The 19,820-nt window shown below is 56.5% G+C and overlaps 1 protein-coding gene and 1 long non-coding RNA gene across 2 annotated transcripts in view; one reads left to right on the top strand and one right to left on the bottom strand.

Moving 5' to 3' along the window:
• LRP5 (LDL receptor related protein 5) overlaps positions 1-9,320 on the top strand; it is a 94,715-nt gene extending 85,395 nt beyond the window's left edge. Inside the window, exons 19-23 of the mRNA XM_079103196.1 lie at positions 111-221; positions 1,326-1,562; positions 2,454-2,593; positions 6,981-7,078; positions 8,853-9,320. Coding sequence (XP_078959322.1) covers positions 111-221; positions 1,326-1,562; positions 2,454-2,593; positions 6,981-7,078; positions 8,853-9,114 — 848 coding nt within the window. The 3' untranslated portion in view covers positions 9,115-9,320. The remainder of the gene's footprint in view (positions 1-110; positions 222-1,325; positions 1,563-2,453; positions 2,594-6,980; positions 7,079-8,852) is intronic.
• On the bottom strand, positions 5,853-15,898 carry LOC306639540. Its single transcript, XR_013757681.1, has 3 exons — positions 14,911-15,898; positions 11,220-13,264; positions 5,853-5,963 (listed from the first exon to the last, which is right to left on the bottom strand). It is a non-coding gene; the product is annotated as an uncharacterized lncRNA (long non-coding RNA).
• Positions 15,899-19,820: the final 3,922 nt, after the last annotated feature.

The raw sequence follows: 19,820 nt of genomic DNA, 5'->3' as shown, positions 1-19,820 counted from the left end.
CCAGGCCTTGGGGCGGGTCTGGCGCTGGAGCAGGTCCTGCTGGAGGGCTCTGCATGGCACCCAGGCCGTTGGGGCCCCCGCCTCTCTGAGCACACGGCCTCTCCTCGCAGCCGTCTGCCTGCCCAGCCAGTTCCGGTGTGCCAGTGGCCAGTGTGTCCTCATCAAGCAGCAGTGTGACTCCTTCCCTGACTGCATGGACGGCTCTGACGAGCTCATGTGCGGTGAGCTGCCTCCTGCCAGCGGGCGGAGCGGGGCCGTGCCTTCAGGGCTAAGGTGGCTGGGAGGTGGGCACTCCTGGCCCTGTGGGGACACTGAGCTGTGGGGTGTCCTTGGGTGGGGACCGAGGACCCACAGGGGCAGAGGGACAGAGGGGGGCCCACTGCAGTCGGGCTAGGCGGGGCACCGACTGAACCTGGGGGCTCAGCCCCCTCATGGTGCTGCCATGGGGCACTTGCTTGGCAGCGTCTCTCCCGCAGCAGGGTCACCCGAGACTGCCAGCCTCCATGTACATGTCACGTGCGTCCTTCCAGTCACCTGCCTCGTGTAGTCAGGGAGACCCGCTAGGGTGCGGGTGGCCCGGGCAGTCAGGGAGGGCCTCCCAGAGGCTGTGGCTCTCAAACGTCTGCCGGGTTCAGACTGGAAGGGAGCCGCGTTCCAGACAGGAAGTAGGCATGTGTCACATGGCCACTCCTGCTGCAGCAGGCCTGGGCCGAGGGCTCTGGCAGGAGCAGGACCTTCCCCCGGGGTCTCACTGAGCTCTTTGGCGCCTTCGTGCCAACCCAGCAGGTATCTCAGGCACCATCTGGAGAGAGTGGCTGGGCTGGACAGCAGAGAAGGGGGCTGCCCGAGTCCTCTCCCTCTGCTAGTCTGGGGAGTTGTGCCTGGCCTCCAGCACAACTGTGGGCCCTGGTGTGAAGAGTGACACCACAGGCAGTCCTGGCCTCCAGGGCTTTGGGTGCTGGGAGGAGGTGCCCTGCCCGTCCTCAGGACTGCTGGGGTCTGGACTTGCCCTCGGTGCTCCGCGCTCCCTGCCGGCGCCCCTCACGGCGGGCTCCGGAGGCCTCCCGGCCAGACTTGCATGTGTAACACACGGGCGCCCAGGGAGCACTCACTTCCAGCCACCACCAAGGCCTCTGAGCAAAGGCGTGTCCGCAGCTGAGGGCCGAGGGGAGGGAGGGTCACTGCGGGCGGTGGTCCTGGGATGAGAATGACTCCCAGCCCCCTTTCTCCCGCCCTCCGTCTGTGGGTCCTGCATCCTGGCATCCTGCAGGAGGGCCGTCTCTTTGGGGTTCCTGATGGCCATGTGTCCCGTCTGTCCTCTGCAGAGATCACCAAGCCGCCCTCCGACGACACCCCGGCCCACGGCAGCGCCATCGGGCCGGTCATCGGCATCATCCTCTCCCTCTTCGTCATGGGTGGAGTCTACTTTGTGTGCCAGCGTGTGGTGTGCCAGCGCTATGCCGGGGCCGGGGGGCCCTTCCCGCATGAGTACGTCAGCGGGACCCCCCACGTGCCGCTCAACTTCATGGCCCCTGGTGGTGCACAGCACGGCCCCTTCCCGGGTAAGGAACCAGAGGTACACGGGGCCCTGCAGAGGCCGGGTGGCCTGGGCTGCTTGTGGAAGAGCTGGTCAGTCGCCGCTGCTGGCGGGCTTTCCCGTCTGGCCCGGCCTGGCCTCAGCAGCTCCTTGGCCCCGCCCTACACGGCTGCAGCCCACCCTTGGCCTTGGTGGAGTAGGAGGCTCCTGGGGCCTGACCCATAGCATTATCATGGGGTGGCCTCTGAATTCTCCCGAGCCCTTGTGTCCCCTAGAAGTGAACATGGGGGACAGTGGAGCTCTCTAGAGCTAAAGGAGTTGCTCCCCACTGCGGCTGTCCTGGTGCAGACTGGATGGTGACTGAGCAGTTGTGATTGGCATCTGCCTCGGTCACCAGGAATGCAGGATATGTAGGTGTGTCCCAGAAGGTGGGGTCAGTTGGTGCAGTCCTCTTTGGGGTCCCCATGAGGGCTAACGTAGCTCCAGGACCACCACGGGTTGCTCGGGGCCTGCTCAGCCCTGGGTGCCCTCTCTTGTCCTGTTCCACCCCCAGCCCAAGCCAGCTTCACTGGGCTCTGATGTCCCGGCACAGGTGTGACCTGATTCTTCCTGGAGGAGTGAGGTTGTCCGGGCTAAGAGCTCCTGGTGGGAGCGTCGCCCAGAGAGCGGGGCTGTCTGCGCCCAGTGTGCTGCATGCTGAGCCCCTGCGGCTCCTCCGCACCCCGCGTGGCCCTGCGGGAGGGGCCCGCCTCTCCCCATTTACAGAGAGAACTGGACAGCTGGCGCACCTCGTAGCCAGAGAAGTGTGTCAGACAGGACTTCGCCTGCATCTGAGTCTGCGATTGCAGGAGGGGCCTGTGTCTGGGGCGAGCCTGGCCAGCGGCCCACTCTGTCCCACCTGTCCCCTGTGTCACAGGCATTTCGTGCAGCAAGTCCATGATGAGCTCCGTGAGCCTGATGGGGGGCCGGGGCGGCCCACCCCTCTATGACCGGAACCACGTCACCGGCGCCTCCTCCAGCAGCTCATCCAGCACAAAAGCCACTCTGTACCCACCGGTGAGAGGACAGGGGGGGCAGGGGAGGGTGGCAGCAGCTGGCCAGCTGGAGCCTCCCCCATTGGCACTGGCCTGGGACCTCCGGGGTCCCAGAGCTGGTGACTGCGTGTGTCTCAGACGGTGGAGGGCATGATTTCCTCCCTGCTCGCCCTGTCGGGTTTTGTCCTGCATGACATCGTTTTCTGTTTGGAGAAGGGAAGTCCTTGTTGGTGTGTGTAGACTGGAATCCCCGTAGAGACCCAGAGCTAAGTCTGGCCTTACTCCCTCCTCCTGGGGGCTCACAGGTCCTTCTGGTGTCCTTGTGGTGGTCTTGCTCTGAAGGACCACGGCCTGTGCTGCCCTGCTGGGCCTCTCTGCAGCATGTTTCCCAGACCTGTGTCCTGTGAGGACACCCCAGACTGTCACCCCGCACCTTGCTGGATTGTTTCCCAAAGGACAGACGAATGTATGGGATGATTTTTGTGGCTAACAGATTCCCCAGAGCTTTTAGCAATCCCAGCAGGGAGAGGGTCTGGCTCCAGCCCAGCAGGCAGCCTCCAGGCAAATGGCTGCAGAGTGAAGCGCTGGCCAGGCACAGTGGCCACACCTGTAATCCCAGCAGCTCAAAGGCTGAGACAGGAGGATCACAAGTTCAAGGCCAGCCTCAGCAACTTAGCAAGATGCTGTCTTAAAATAAAAAGGGCTGGGAATGTGGCCAATGGTTGAGCATCCCTTGGTACCAAAAAAGAAAAGAAAAAAAATCAAGTGAAGTGCTAACCCCGCTGCCTCCTGTGAGGGGTCCTCCCTGGGGCCACGGGGCAGCCCTCCTCTGGGGAGTACAGCCGGGTGCCCAGGGTGAGTGTGTGTCTCAGGGTCCCCTTGCACATGGACAGTGTGGAACCCATGTGGACTCTGTTGCTCCTGTAAATGTGAGTCTATGAGAGTTGAAATTTTATTTATTTATTGTTATGGCACTGGGAATTGAACTCGGGGTCACTCTACCACTGAGATACATCCCCAGCCCTTTTTATTTTATTTTGAGACGAGTTTCACTAAGTTGCTCAGGCTGGCCTTGAACTTGTGATTCTTCTGCCTCAGCCTCCCGGACAGCTGGGATTCCAGGCATGTGTATACATTAGACACAGTAAGAGATTAACAGTAGCAAATAATAAACCGGAACAATTACCACAGTAGACTGTAATACCTTATGTGAAAGTGGCCTCTCCTTTGAGAGTCAAGACAAATATTAACATTTCCATCGACCGACCGTGGGCTCCTGAAACCACAGGAAACCACTTGACTGCGGCAAGGGGCTGGCGGCCCGTCACCTTGGGCTCTGGCTTCCATGCTCTGCAGGCTCTTCCTGCAGCTGGACTCTTTTCTAAGGTGAGGACAGTCCCATCTGGGGTCCCCCAGTGAGCCCCACCTTGCCAGGGCTGGTGCCCTGCTTCTGGGTGTCCCTTCCCCCGCCCCGTGTTGGCCAGTCCTTACTGCCTGTGACCCTGCCAGGCCCCGGGAGGAGAGGGAGAAGAGGGTGTTGTTTCCAAGTCAGGGCAGGGACCATCTTCTGGAGCTTCCGGGCCTGGCTATTTTTAGGAGCAAGGGAAGCGCAGAGAGCAGTCCGGAGTTTAGGGTGACCCATTCTTCTCCGGGGGCCGTACGTAACCACCTGGAGGCGCCGGGACCCCGCCTGAGGCCCTGCCAGCTGTTCAAAGCAGCTCCCTGACCCCGACCCCATTGCACCTTCCCCGGGCCTCCTGGGAGCTGGGGGCTCTCCAGCAGCCCTGGGCCTGAGCAGCAGCTTATTTCACAGTTGCCTGCAACTGTCGCCATGGTTGATGGTAGAACATTCTCATCACCCCCAATGAAACGTATGGAGCCAACTATTTTAAAATTAGCCATTTATTTTGCATCAGTAATGATGTGTTCCTGGTACACAATTCCAAAGGTACAGAGGACCGTGCAGACACAGAGGGCCCGCCCCACCAAGCGGGACCCTGCAGGCGTGTCCTGTGGCGTGGCCTTTGTGCGTCCTCCCGGGGTAATCTGTGTGGAGGCAAGGTGCAGGCTTCATTTTCCCCACAAAGAGAGTTGATTATTTACTTTTTATTTTGTGATCATTGAAGATTTATGTGCCATTGCAGGAAGTAATTCAGAGAGACTCCTACCCTCTACGCGGTTTCCCAGCAGTGACGTCTTGTATGACTGTAGGACAGTGCCCTAACCAGGAGCCCAGCACCATCCTCTGACCTTATTCAGCTTTCACCAGTTCCCATCTGCACTTTGGAAAGCCCAGCAGTTCGCCTCTGAGCCCGCCTCTTGCTACCGGCGGTGTCCACTGAGCGTTTTGGAGGCCCCAGCCGCGGCGTGCCCCATACATGGCTCCATATCAGCACCCACTCCCCAGAGTGTTGTTGGAATCCCCATCTCGCATGTGAGGAGGCTGAGGAGCTCAGTGACCACCAGCCTGCGTGGGTCCTTGGCAGGGGGTGGAACCAGGCTGCTTGATCCCCACCTTGCACTTCTGCTTCCCCTGCACCTGAAGCTCTGTGTCATAGGCAGGGATGTCCTGATCTCCCTGCCCCAATCCTGGCAGCTGACAGGCCCCTCCCGTAAAGACTGAATATCCCTCATTTTAACCCTTCTTGCCAAGCAGCCACCATATGGGGCAGTCCATCTTCCTGCCACCAGAGGGCCACACCAGCCAGATTGTCCATTCCAAACTTGCTCTCTGCCCGACTGATGTGTCTTATTGAAATCTTGTATTTCTTTTCTTACAAACGACATCAGACATCTTTTGCATTTTAAGAACCTTTGTAGTTTTATTTTCTCGGCAGAATCTGTTCATGTCTTTTGATAATGGATTGGGCATGTTTGTGTAGGTAGGGAGACAGGGGTAGGCAGGTAGGCAGGAAGGTAGGTAGGCGGGCAGGCAGACTGGTAGGTAGGCAGGCTGGTAGGCAGGTAGGTAGGCAGGCAGGCAGGCAGACTAGTAGGTAGGCAGACTAGTAGGTAGGCAGGCAGGTATGCAGGTAGGTAGGTAGGTAGGCAGGTAGGCAGGCAAGCAGGTAGATAGGTAGGTAGGTAGGCAGTCAGGCAGGCAGGCAGGCAGGAAGATAGGTAGGCAGGTAGGTAGGTAGGTAGGCAGGTAGGTAGGCAGGCAGGCAGGCAGGTAGGTAAGTAGGTAGGTAGAGGTATATTAAGGCATAAAGTTCTTTTCCCTGTTCTCTATCTTAATGTCCTCATGATTTTGTGTTTTATATTTAAATCTTCCATCCTTCTGGCATATTCAATGGACTAGGTGAGACAGGGGTCCAGTCTCCTTCCTTTGCTGCTGGCCGCAGGTGGATCGTGTGAGTCCGTGTCTAATCAGGAGACAGACTATGCATAACCTAGGAGAGATTGTTCTGTGTGCAGCCTGAGAATGGGGATGGGACAACGGGATGGATAGCTGAGGCAGTGCCCTGGGGAAGCCTCCTGGGCCATCCAGAGGGCCACCTCAGCACTGGGAAAGCCAGTTCAACAACTCCTCACCTGGACCCTGTTCCCCGCACCTGGGGGTGTAACACTTACATCCAGCCCTGGAGGGTGTTTGGTAGAAACTCAGTTTGCCCAGGGGGCCAGAAGTGAAGTGGAAACAGGACTCCCAGGCCTCGGGCTTGGGCAGCTGCAGGAGGCCCTTTCTACTGCTCCCCTGCCTGGGTTCTGTGGTGAAGTTCCCCGCCCCACCCTATCCCCAGTAGCATGCCCTCCCAACTTTAGGGTTGATTCCGGAGGAATTCCCAGGCTGGCTGTTTGGGCTGAAGAGGATCCACCCCAGATAAGGAGCAGGGCCCGTGCCACTTCCCAAAGGGCAGAGGAAGGGCCTGGGTATGTCCTGCAGGTACTCGCCCATCATTGGAACAGCCTATGAGGCAGGTCTTGGCCCCCTTTTAGAGATGGGTAGTCCCTCAGCAGGCATCGTTCTGAGGCGGGGAAGGGATGAGTAGGACCTTCCTGCGTCTGTCTGGTATGAAAGGCATTGCTCTTTCTACGGCTCTGGAGATTGAGGGGTTGGACATGCTGCTATTGGGGTCAGGGCCACAAAGGGATTGGCACGGGAGTTGAGGTTCCTGTTGAAGTCGTGTGTGTGTTTGCAGCTGAGTGTCTGGGCCTGGGCCTGCTGTGGCTGGTGGTCAGCAGGGCTAACGGGAAGGGTGAGGGCATGGGACTGAAGGCATTCCCTGCTTTCCATGCCTCCGACCACCACGACCTCAGGGCAGGGCCTGCTGTCTCCCTTCTGCTTTCCAAGTCTTTGCAGCTCTGACAGAGCCCAAGAGAAGAGGGGGTCCTGGGGAACATAGAGCCCAGGACAGAGTCCCTCACGGCACAGCCGGCCAGGCCTGGACTAACCCCTTGGCTCTTCTCAGATCCTGAACCCACCACCATCGCCTGCCACCGACCCCTCGCTCTACAACACGGACGTGTTCTACGCCTCAAACATCCCGGCCACCGCCAGACCGTACAGGTGGGAGTGCCGTGCCAGTCCTCCTGGCCCCATCTCGTAGGTCACGTTGGGCTCAGCTCGGCTCCCCTGGCTCTCCTGGCCACCCTGGGCTGCCTCCCAGCGTGAGCCCAGCAGGGTCTGCATGTTAAGTTCAGAAACCCGTGACCTTGGGTGGGTTCTGATCAGCTCCTAGGGGAACTCTAAGCCAGGACAGGGCAGAAGCGTGGGCTTGAGGATGCCACCAGGGGTATTACACCTCACCTGCTGTCACTGCAGGAGGCCCATGCGCAGGGGCCCAGAACTGGGGTCTTACTGTGCCAACCTGGCTATGGGTCCCTGACCACGATGCCACCTCTTGGTGTCTCCATCCTCAGAAGGACAAAGCATGTGGTCTGGCCCTGCAGGGCCTGAGGCATGGACCTTTGTTAGAACCATCCTTGTTCTTTATGCCTGGCCTATATGAGCCTGGGACCCTACAGGCCTGCTAAGGTGGACCCTGACCCCCAAGCTGCCTACTGAGGGTCGCAGGCCCATCCCTCTGGGTGCAGAGGGGCCACTTGAGAGTGGCAAGAGGATGTGGGTCCCGGCTGCTGGTCTGCAGGGTCCAGGTCAGAACCCGCGTAGAAAGGGTTGAACCCCTAACCTTTAACTCTGAGGTTATAGCCAACAGGGCCCATCCTCCTGGACACCAGGCCTCACCCCAAGGGGAGCCATCTGTTAGGACATGTGGGGTGGGCCCAGGCCAGGTCAGTGTAGAGAGACCAGGCCTCTCAATGTCCTGGTCCCTGGAGCAGAAGAGCCTTCTGAGGTGCCACTACCTGCCATCTAGTGGCCACTTCTGGGAACTCCGCGACTGGAAAGCCTTCCTGGCAGGCAGGAGGCGGGGACTGCAAAGGCCCTCTTCCACTTCCACCCGCTTCGGACTGCGTCACCTCCCTGCTCAAGAACCTGCAGTGGCCCCCTAGTCCTTAGTAGCGCATCCAGCCTCCACTGCCCACCTCAGGCTGTCACTGTCACGGTAGCCCATTACTGTCCCCAGGGAGGCCACACCTACACCAGGCAGGCCAGTCCCCTAGTCTCCCATCCCACCCTGTGCTTTTGCTCTGGGCCTCACCTCTAAGACATCTTTCCTGCCACTGTCTGGCTTGGCAGCGGCTGGGACCCTGGGGTGTGTGGTCCGGCCACCTTGGCTCTGCGATGCCCACCGTGCGGGCAGGGGATCAGGGCGGACAGGGCTCTCAGGCAGACCATGTTCCTCACCCTGCACTCAGGCCCGGCGGCCCGATGTAGGCAGCCTCTGGGAGGCCAGGAGACATCTCCAGGTCAGATTGCTTTAATCCAAGATGGGACCATTCCAGGCCACTGGTCTGTACCAGGGACAGCACTGATACTGTGGCCAGCAGTGGTCAAGCACTTGCACTTGTCAGGTACTGCTTCTAGCATTTTCCATGCAATCTTCCTGAATCCTCACAAGCCGCTTAAGAAATGGGGTTTTCTCTGTCTCTGTCTCTCTCTCACACACACACGTTTATCAGTGAGAGACTGAAGAGAGGTTGAGTTATCGCCCAAGCTCAGCCTGGGGGCTCTGCAGCCTGCCTGCCCTGTTAAGCAGCTCGCCTGGGGCCTTTCCCTGGGTGGGACTTAACAGCACTGCGAGTAGATGGGTAGGTGCTGAGGCTGAGAGGGCAGGAGACTGCCCAGCACTCACAGCTGGCTGGATCCCCAGTCGGGCCGGCCTCTCCCGAGGCTCCAGCACCCCATGCCTGAGCTGCTTCCGCTTCCCTGTCTGCTTCAGACCCTACGTCATTCGAGGCATGGTGCCCCCGACGACACCCTGCAGCACGGACGTGTGTGACAGCGACTACAGCGCCAGCCGCTGGAAGGCCAGCAAGTACTACCTGGACCTGAACTCGGACTCAGACCCCTACCCGCCCCCACCCACGCCCCACAGCCAGTACCTGTCTGCGGAGGACAGCTGCCCGCCCTCGCCGGCCACTGAGCGGAGCTACTGCCACCTCTTCCCACCCCCTCCGTCCCCCTGCACGGACTCCTCCTGACCTCGGCCGGCCCACCCCGGCCTCTCTGTACCCCTGTAAATATTTTTAAATATGAACAAAGAAAAAATATATTTTATGACTTAAAGAAATAAATATAATTGGGATTTTAGAAACATGGGAAATGTGAACCGGATGGGGCGGGCAGGGCTGGGTCTCTGTACAGTGGAGAAAATATTTATAAACTTGATTTTTTTAAACGTAACTGCCATTCTTTTGTGCCCTGTGTGTTTGTGTCCCCATGGAGCAAACCCCGACTCTTGGATGGCTGTTGTGTCTGCCTTCCTGTGCATGGGCGTCCCTCTCTCGTCCCCGTGGGGAGGGGCCAGGCCTTAGGCAGAGACTGGCATCTTGCCTGGGAGGCACCTGGCCATGGGCAGAGCTGGCCTTATGGACATGGCTGTGTCGTCTTGAGGCTTGAACTGCCCTGCTTATGCTGTCCTCGGGGATAGAAAACAGCCTCACACGTGGGCAAGTGCTCTGAGCTACAAACCCTGCTGTTTTTATTTTGAGACAGGGTCTTACTGGGTTGCCCAGGCTGTTCTTGAACTTGTGATCCTCTTGCTGCAGCCTCTGAGTACCTCGATTATAGGTGTGCACCACTGTGCCAGGGCTACGTTTCCATTTTGCACAGGGACTTGCAAGTTATGTGCCTGGACTTTGGGCTGTATCCTGCCCGGGCTGGCCCAGGGCTGCTCATTATGATGGTGAGGGGGCCAGGTTGCCCATGTGGATCCCACTGGATGGAGCCTTTGAGCCTCACCCTGCCAAGCCGCATTTGTTCTGGGTGGGGAGGGAGCCCCTGTCCCCAGAAGCAGTCAGCAAAGAAAGCCTGAGGTCTGTGTGTGCCTGTTTGGCTGGTGCTAGAGGAAACGGGGTAAGGGCTGGTCCCTGCCCCCGGGAAGTCCCCAGTCCGTGGAGGGAGGTGGAGAAATGATCTAGTTCCACTGAGTGGTGAGGAGGCACTGGTGCCCAAGGACCAGTAGGAACAACCCCCTTTGGAGGCAAGGGAGGGAGTGACCCCATCAGAATGTTGGGCGGCCAGAAGAGGAGCACACTCAGTGCTGGCTACAGCTCCACTGAAAAGTTTGGATGCCAGGGTCAGGGAGTGGTGCTCAGCAAGTCCGTTTTCCAACAGAACCCTGGACTTGAACCCTTACCCTGCCCTAGGGGCTAGATAGCAGATGTAAGGTGACAACAGCCAAGCAAGGGGAGATGTGAGCAGGACCCCAGGCACCTTGGGGGCGTGGGGGTGGCTGCCCCACCGGGCGAGAGGCTGGCAATGGCAGGGCACAACAGCCTGCCAGTACCTGGCTTCCTGGGACAGACCTTGGGTGAGTTGCTCCCCTGGCCCCCAATTACCAGGAGTCCCCTGAGGTGATGGCCAGTGTGCAGCGGTGGGTGGGCTGACCTGACGGTGCTGCCTTTGAGTCAGGGCCGGGACTGTAGGGTGGGGACACACACCCAAGGTCCCTTTGCACGCAGGAGCAGTGGGATCTGCCTGGGAGGCCTGCTGCACTGCTGCCTGGCTTCCTCTTGGAAGGTTCCGTGAGATAGTGTGTGTGCCCCCTCCCCAGCTGGTCCTTGGCAAAGCCAGGCTGTGACCTATTACAACTCAGGAGATGGACTGCTAAGACTGGCAAACCGGAGTTCCAAGGTTCAAGGTCCAGTCTCCTGCCACTGCCAGAGTGACCTGCAGGATTCAGGCCCCTAAATACCAGGACTGCTGGTCTAGGGTGGGCTGTGTGCCCTGAGGTGTTCCAACCTGAACAGCCCAGCAGAGGCCTGTGCTGGCAGCAGCAGGGGGCTGCTTGGTGGGCTCTCCCAGGTCCCAGGTGCACTCCTGATGTGTTCTGTCAGCCAGCCAGTCTGAGAGCCTGCAGGGAGGAGTGGCCTGAGCCGCTGCCTCCTGGCCACCTGCATGGCTGGAGGGTTGAGTCACTCTGCAACCCTCCCTTCTCCCTCCCCTGGTACTGGGCGTTACCCAGTACCCCCAACAGAGCCACTGCATGGCTAGGGGTGGCTTTTGGTGGCCAGAGGCCTGTCCACTCCTTTCCTGCCCATGCAGTCAGCCAGAGGAGCGAAGGAGCTGCCCTCCTGCTGCCTACCATGTGCCAAGTCAATCTTCAGCCTTCAGCAGGCGCTTGGTGCATGCCGAGTCCTGCACCTAGGTCAGCGACATGCTGGGAGGCCGAGATTAGATAGGTGGGGCGTTCCAGCCCCAGTGACAGGGCAGGCTGCAAAGCTGCCAGGACAGCAAACAGGGCAGACACCCGAAGCGTGGGGACATGGTGTTCAGATGGATGGCAGACGGGGCTTCCTGAGAGGTATCTTAAATGAAGGGCGAAATTAACCTGGCTTATTTAACTTCGAGGTAGCTCATCAAGCGACAGGGTGCCCCTGATTCATAGTTGAGGAAATGCAGGCTTGGGAAGTCAGAAGCAAAGCCAGGATTATTCCCATCCCTTCGTTGAATCGTTCCTTTATCCAGTAAACATTACTAACTGCTGCTCAATGTGGCCATCTGGCCTCCTCCCTCCCTCCCTCTGTTCGTTCACCCCTGCAGTGACAGACACCCCTCCCCAGCCCTGGGGGCTTCCCTGGTCATGGGCTCCCTTCCAGCCCACCCTGTCAGAGTGGACCGTGTGCGCGGCCCAGCCCCCTCCAGCCCCTCACTCCAAGAGCGGCTGTGGGTTTCATGCCGGTCCTGGATTGAGCCCTGGGTCTATAGCTGCCCTGGGCCACAAGGAGGCAGGTGAACAGAATCCTCATGGCCAGGACTGGGGCACATGTACTGCCAACCAGGTCACCGCCTGGGTGGTGGGGCGTGGGTGCCCTTCAGGCTCTTCCCAGCCTGGGACTCTCGGGCCGAACCACACCTCAGGCCAGGGTGCTGGAAGCCCCCCGCTGGCTCCTCTCGTGCTCTCCCAGAGTCCCGAGCTTCTGCCTCTCTTCCCCCAACATCCCCTTCTCTTTCTGCAGAAGCATGCTGCTGGCAGCTGAGTAAGCAACCCCAGAATTCCCCTTTCTCCCAACACGCGGCTCTCAGCGATGTTCTGTGGGAAGGAAGTACCTTTCCCCAGCCCAGACTGAACTTGTTGCACTGACAAAAAACAACGAGAAACAGAGGACTTAAATTCCCATGTCAGAGTGGGGCCACCCTCAGCTGGCCTGGCTTCCCTCCAGCCTTAGCAGCCCCTGACCTGACCCAGCACCAGCCTGGACTGCAGCTCCTGGACACTGCCTGAGCCCTCTGGAGCATGTCCTCTGCCAGGAGGCCCCACTCCAGCCGGTGGATCTGTGCCAGTCCAGGGGGACTGTGCCCTGGTAACAGAACAAAAGGGAAGACAAGGTAGTGTCTTTTCTTCAAGTTGAACTTATTCAAAGTCTTTCTTCAGAGCTCATCTTTCCTGAGTGTATGTCTGAGTTACAGTGTCCTTTTATGAAATCATGGGGTTTTTTTGTTTTTAAGTTATTTCTTGATAGGGGCTGGAGTTGTAGCTCAGTGGAGGAGCGGTGGCCTAATAGGTGTGAGGCACTGGGTTCGAGCCTCAGCACCACATTAAAAAAAAATGACAGAATATCATCATTTAAAATGATTATTACTTGATAGAATTAAAATAGGGTAGCATGTCCCTCCACAGGGTCTTAGGGGTGGTCTCGGGCGCTGGGCACAAGGGTGTCATACTCTTCTCTCTACTTCTGAGTATGTTTGAAAATATCAAATACATGTGTCCTTTTTAAAAAGCCTGGATGGACTGAACAGTTAAACATTAAAAAAGGATAGGGGGAAGAAGAGGGTGGTGACCCAGGAAATCGACAACTTTTAGGGTAGAGAGGTCCATTTGTGTGAGTGCAAAGCACTCCCTTGCTCCAGGCCTGTCTGTGGCTCCCCATTAGCCACAGGAGAGAAGCTGACATCAGACACCGCCCTCCCCAGGAAGCCCTCCCTGTCCTCAACCCTTCTGGCTAGGTTAGGAGGGCACCATAACTGGTGACCTGTGGAGTCATTTACCTTGAGATGAGGTGTGTCATCTCATTTAATGACAGTGCACACATCTCTGTGACCCATCTGAGTCTGGAATGGAGGAGCTTGACGCAGACACTGGTAAATCCTCTGCTGACAGAATGAGTGGAAAGGACACAGCCATCCCTCGGTGGACAGTACAGATGGCAGATTCCAGCCCAGATGCCCCTTCTGCCCTTGACCAGCCATCCTCTCAGGGACCTACCCTGACCCGGGGGGGTTCCCTGCAGCCTGTTTCACACTCTGTGTGAGTGTGTGTGTGTGTGGTGTTGGAGTTCGACAGGGCCTCATAAATGCTAGTAAAACACCTCTACTAAGCTACGCCCTCAGCCTTGCCTCAAACTTTTTTTTTTTTTTTTTTGTACTGGGATTTGAACCCCAGGAAGCTTAACCACAGAGTTTTATCCCCAGCTCTTTATCATTTTTATTTTGAGACAGGTAGGGTCTCCCTAAATTGCTTAAGGCCTTACTAAGTTGCTGAGGCTGGCTTTGAACAACTTGGGATCCTCCTGCCTCAGCGTCCTGAGTCACTGGGATCACAGGTGATACCTGTTGTTCTTGCTTCACACACTCCTCTCCTTTCTAAAGTATGGGCAGAACTTCTCCTGCCCAGGGGCCTGCTCTGGCTCCCACTGCCTTGGCCAAACCCTTTGTTTGACTTGCAAGACTTCTGTGAGTCCCTCCTGACCTGCTTCCTGTTCTCTTTCCCCAGACCTATGGTCACCCTGACCTCGTCTTCCACCAAATGCACTGTGCCACCTGCTTCTGTGGGTCCCTTTCCCTGGCATGCCCTCTTCTAACCAGGTCATCTGCCTGTCTGTCCCCCTCCCTAACTGCATCAACTGGCCTTGGTTTTCACTTTCTCACTAGCTGTGTGACCTTGGGCAAGGCTTCTAGCCTCTCTGAGTAGTAGGATCGATGTGAGCAATATCTGCCCTTGTTTGTTGCCTCCCTAGACACCCAGTATCACTCCGGGCGTGGACATAGTTGGATATTACCACCTGCACTTCACAGAGAAGACCAAGAAAGTCAGAGAGATTATATCACCCAGCCAAGGTCACCTGGCCAATATGGCTGCACCTGGTGTCTGAATGCTTTCTGGGCCTCCATGAACTCAGTTGTAAAATGGGATACTGTTTGGAGCTCCCAAAATGAACTCTTTCTAGAGTTTCTAGCTCCAATCATAGGCTCTGCTCAGAGGAGGACTGGTGGGGGTGGGGCATGTACTTGGCCAGAGACCCAGTTCCCTGGCCATGATCCAACCCAAGCTGGGCACTGTTCTCCTGCCATTTGATATTAGAGTTCAGAGATCCTGAGTCAGTGAGGTGGAGAGAGCCCAGGCTAGCTGGGGCCAGTGCAGAGAAATGCCGAACTCTGTAAAGGCCGCAGGTGCTCAGCTCCCACAGGTCCTGCCTCCCCCTCTCCCAGCCATGCCACTTTACCCAGGGTCATGGAGTCCCCCAGGCAGCCCTCTAGAGCTGGAATGGCCATCTCTGACCAACCCCAACCAATGAGCCCTGTCTGAGGTGTGAGCCTTGGGGACTGGCACTGTGGCATGTCAGGACAGGCTCTGCAAGCCTCCGTCACTTCTGCAACCTCACCTCCCGCTTCCTGCACACACCTGCCTCCCCAGTGCTTCAAAGCCCCATCACGGGTATCTATGCCAGGGCTCCTCTCCCTGACACATGGACTCAGGAGTGCAGGGCCCTGTCCTGTGTCCTGCAGGGTGAAAGGCCACCTCCCCAGGAAGGGCCTGACCCCAGATCGTTCACCTTATTGTCACTTGCTGCTTCTTAGGCGGTGTGGGGCGGATCCACCCAGGCCCGGGAGCGCCCCGGTAGGGATCTCAGGTGTGAGTGACAGTGGCTGTTCCTGGCAGGCAGCTCCAGCGCACCTAAGTCAATTGCTCAGGTTCTTCTAGCTTTTGCCCGCTGATTTTCATGGGATGCGGAGAGGCTTCCAGTCCACTGCGGAATAGGGCAGGTTACTTGCAAGGGTATGAAGTGGGCAATCCTCCATGTCTCAGGCAGTTTGGGGCAGGGATTCTGAGGTCCGGGACCTGGTCCTCTCCAGGAGAGGGTTCCTGGCGGGGAAATGGGCCAGATCATCGTTCTGGAAGATGACTCAATCTTTCCCGAACATAAAAGGGTCCCCGCCGCCCCGTTCTGTGCGTGTGTCTCCCCGCCCTCGAAGCGGTGGGGAGCACAGTTACGGACATTCAGCAACTCCACATCTAGAGCCCATTTCCGGGGCTGCCACCTGCTCGGATAAAGTGACCGCGGCAGGTGACCTCTCGTAAAATGCAGCCGTGGAGAATGCGGGCACAGATCCCACTGCCTCTCACATGCTCAGCGAGCGCTCTGCCACTTGAGCTAATTCCCCAGTCCCGGAGCTTTTCGCCCCGGCGCTCACTGTGGCTCACGTCACCACCGGTCTCCCCGCGGTCCTAGCCCCGCCCGTCTGCTGCCACCTCGTCACCCCATTGGTTGCATCGTGCCCCGACTTCCACGGCCACGATTGGTTTGGCTCAATGTAGTTTTAAAAGACACTGGCCACTCGGATTGGTGGTCCGAAGCGTCCGTCAAGTAGAGACCCTGCTGTTGCTACGGCGTTGGTTGGGGTACCCAGCCAGGCTTCTCCCGATTTCTGATTTGTTTCTCAGACTCCGGGGTCCTCGAGGTTCCGGATCCGTCAAGTCCATGGGAAAAGAATGCGACCCGACCCTCGCGCTTGACTGACGAGGACTCTCAGCCAATCACAGTGGAGGGAAGGGAGCCGCTGGGCGACCCAATAGGTTGTTGGGGGCGGGAGAAGAAGGCCAATGAGCGCGGGCCCGGGGGCGGGGCCAGATCCTCGATTGGCTGCGAGGCGGCCGAGGGAGGGCGGGGGGAACTCAAGGCCTGCTTGATACGTCCGCCATTTTGGGCGCTTCGCTGATGGTGTCGGTGAGCGCTTTTCCCGCCTGAGCGCAACTAGCGGCGGGTCGTGGGCACCTCCAGGTAATGAGGGTGGGGGCGGCGGAGCGGGCCGCGGCGCGGGGTGCGCGGGCCGCGCGGGCGGGCGGGCGGCGGCGGGGCCCTCGGCCCGGCCCGGGCGGCGCGGGAGGGAGAGTCCCGGCCCCTCTCCCCTCCCCCCCCCGGAATTCGCGGCTCCGCGGGCCCGGGAGGCGCGGCGCCGAGCCCTTCCCCACGGCCGCTCCTGTCAGCCGGGCCCCGGGTCGGGACGCCGGGCGGCGAACTTCGCGCCGCGGTGACGTGCGCGGCCTTGCGCGCCGGCCGGGCGAAGCGCGCCCGGAGCCCGCTCCGGCCCGACTCCGGCCCGCGCCCGCGGCGTCGCCCGCCTCCCGGCCCCGCCGCGCCCGGCCTCCTGACGGCCGGTGCCCGGCCGCCGGTCCTGCGGCCTGGGGAGCGCGTCCGGGCGAGGCGGCGAGTCGCCGGGGCCATTGTTGCACTCTTCTCCGGGAAACAAGTTTTGTGGGTTCCCGTGGGTTCGGAGTGCCCGGCGCGCGGCTGGGCTCGGGTCTGGGCAGCCTCCGGCGCTGCAGCCCCGACGTGCGGCTCGCGGCGGACCCCGCGCCAGTGGCTGCGCGCGCGCCGGAGCCGGCGGGTGGCCCTCGTCGCGGCCCCGAGGCCCTCCCTCTCACAGAAGCCCATTCAAACTTGGAGGGGTTTGCGCCCGAGGCCCGCCGCTCGCTCCAGCGTGGACTTGGAGCTGGCGGTGGACGGGAGGAGCCCTCGGGGGAGTCTCCGGCCCTGACGGCCGCCCTCAGCGTTGCTGTCAGTTTCCTGGCGCTGGACGCGTCCTTTGCGGGCGCGGGTACAGCTTTGTGTGTGCTGTGCTTTTGTGGGAGGGGGCCCTTGGAAGTCTCCTTTCGTCTTCCAGGCACCAGTGTTGATATTGCCCCACTTTGTTAAGTGAAGTTTCCTTCGATTTTGTCCTCAAGGTCATGTTGCCGACTGGCAGCAAGTGGGAAAGGGACTCCAGAGTTTCAGGTACAGAAATGTGCCTTAAGTAACAAGTGCAAGATGTGCAGTCAGGAGTTAGAGTGCCTAGGTTCGAGTCTTGTCCGGACCACTTTGTAACTCTGTGACCTTGGGCAAGTTACTCAACCTTTCTTCTTCCTCTGTAATATGGGAATAATATTGTGTCAACTCCATAAGTTTGCCCCAACAAATGGTGTTCATGTTACATATGTGACTGGATATATAAATGAATGTGTCTGGGTATAATTAGTGCATGAAAAGCAAGTAGAACTGTACCTGGCATGTAGAATCAGTTCAGTAACTAGTGGTTTTTATTATTAATTTAAATTTGGTTTTTAAATGTTTAGATACGATTAGGAAGTCAAATGAGTGTTTAAACCCTGACTCTTGGTGACTGTCTTTAGAAAGCTGTGTGTAGTTTAATGGTCGCTTGGGCTGGAGAAATGAACTAGAAGTTGTTATTTTTTGACAAGAAAGCTTGTTGAAAAATCATTAAGTTTAATTTGCTGGGGTAATAAGTGGTGGCACTTCAGAATATTTTGTATAGAGGTGAACTATTCCTCACGTACTTCCGGGTGTGTTTGGCCCCCAAATCTGTAACTTTGGGGTTTCATAGTATCTTCCTGGTTGTTATTAACAATTGAAAGCTGCTGTGTATTGAGATGTATTTCAACTAAGATGCAGGTTGAACATCCCTAACGTGAATGTCCAAAATGCCCTGAAATCTGAAATTTTGAGCACTGACTTGATGCTTAAAATGTTTTGGATTTCAGAGCATTTCTGATTGGATTTTTGGGTTATTGGTGCCGAAAATGTTTTGGAGTTTGAGTTTACTGATTAGGGATGCTTAACCTATAAAATCTAGGCAAATACTCCAAAATCCCGAAAAACTAAAAAATCTGAAACTCTTCTGGTCCCATTGGAGCACATTGGAGGAGGGATACTTAGCCTGTAGTTCAGGAGATAACTGTTGTTCTGGATGTATGCTTTCCAAGATACTCTGCACCCTGTATGGTCAGGGAGTCTAGAATATTTAACGAAGAGCTGTCCACTCTTTTAAGTCATCTAAACTCACAGGTTTTTAGTGCCTGTCCTGTGCTCTTGGTACTTGAAACTGCTTTCTTTTCCCTTGGTCTTAGTTGCTTGCGATATGACTTGCTTAGTTGCACTGGGGAAGTGTATTTTGACAGACTGGGTCTTAAGTAGAGATGAGCATCTTGCTGGTGTAATTTACACAAGGACAGGAAGAAGACTGTTGAATTTAGAAGACAAGCTTATATGTAAAGTATACCAAACCAGCAAACCAGTTGGTTAGCCTCAGTTAACTAATTGAAAAATTGAAAATCAGCCTGTAACTGGACAGGTGATTTTGCCCCCAAGAAATATTTGGGAATGTCTGGAGACATCTTTAGTTCTGGTGTGCTTCTAGAGAGTAGAGGCAAAGGCTGCTGTTAAACATCTTACAGTGCACAGGACACCCCCTTCCCAATAGGATTATCCAGCCCCAAATATCAGTGGTGTTGAGGTGCTCTAGATGATGCTAGACTTGTCTGCCTTAGAATCATTTGGGACATTTTATAACCATGGATCTGAATTCCACCTTTGGAAATTTGTGGAGGGATTGAGAATCTAGTTTTAAAAAGCTTTCTAGACAGTATTGAACTGCTGCTGGGTTTTAGAACCACTGTTCTATGCCATGGACTTGAGGGACTGTGAGACACCGGGCCCTTTGAATGGTCTGTGAGCTCTGTCTTCGCAGTACCTAGATCCTGCCTTGGAGGTCATTTAGTAGTGGAGAGAGATGGTGTACATACATATTTTTTCAGGTGCCTGAAGACTGAACTTTAAAATAAATATTAGATGAATCGATTTTGTAAAATAATTTTGAAACTGTTTTTCCATGAAAATACCACATTATGCTGAACTTAGCAGAACTGTCTGGTTAAAACTTGCTCCTGTTCCGGAGATCCTTACACTACTGTAATTTTTGAGTTTTGTATCTTTTGCTATCATTTTGTCACTCATTGTTAAGACTGTTAGATCTGTTTCTAGAGCCCAAAATCACTTTTTTTTTTTTTTTTTTTTTTTTTAGTTCAGACCTTTCCCCAGAGAGTTATCCCTGGATCAGTTTACCAATTCTGACCTTTAAGGGAGAGAGAGCATATAGTAAGTATGCTTAACCCAACACAATGACTGTGCTGGTTAGTAAAGGGGTCTCCTCTGTGCCCTGTACTCTGACCCAAAAGGAGGAATGTTTTTTCCTCTCATGGAGATGAGGTACAGTAGGAGAAGAGCAGAGATTCTTTTCTTGCATTACTTAAAATTTAGATTATCTAGCTTGCTGAATGGAAGAATTCAGGATGAAAACTGTACAAACTCTACTACATGTTAATATTTGGACATAAAAAAGACAGAAGAGCATGGAGCCGCGCCCCCCCCCCCCCCTTTTTTTTTTTTTTTTTTTTTTTTTTTTTTTTTTGCGGTGCTGGGTAAGCACTCTGCCTTCTGAACCACACCCACAGCCCATGGAGGTACTTTCTGATTTTCATTGTGAAGTTCGGCCTGCGTCTGTATTGAACTACAGCAACCCCATCTACTTCTAATCTTCATCTTCTTGATCAGCCAGTAAATTGAGCCCTTACTCTTACAGCAGTGTATTAGGGATTCACTGATGAACAAGCCCTTAAGGACTTGCAGTC

This window comes from Sciurus vulgaris (genome assembly GCF_902686455.1).
Source record: "Sciurus vulgaris genome assembly, chromosome: 11".
In the NCBI taxonomy this organism is placed as follows: domain Eukaryota; kingdom Metazoa; phylum Chordata; class Mammalia; order Rodentia; family Sciuridae; genus Sciurus; species Sciurus vulgaris.
The sequence above is the reverse complement of the archived record's forward strand: the minus strand, read 5'-3'. Positions and strand labels throughout refer to the sequence as shown.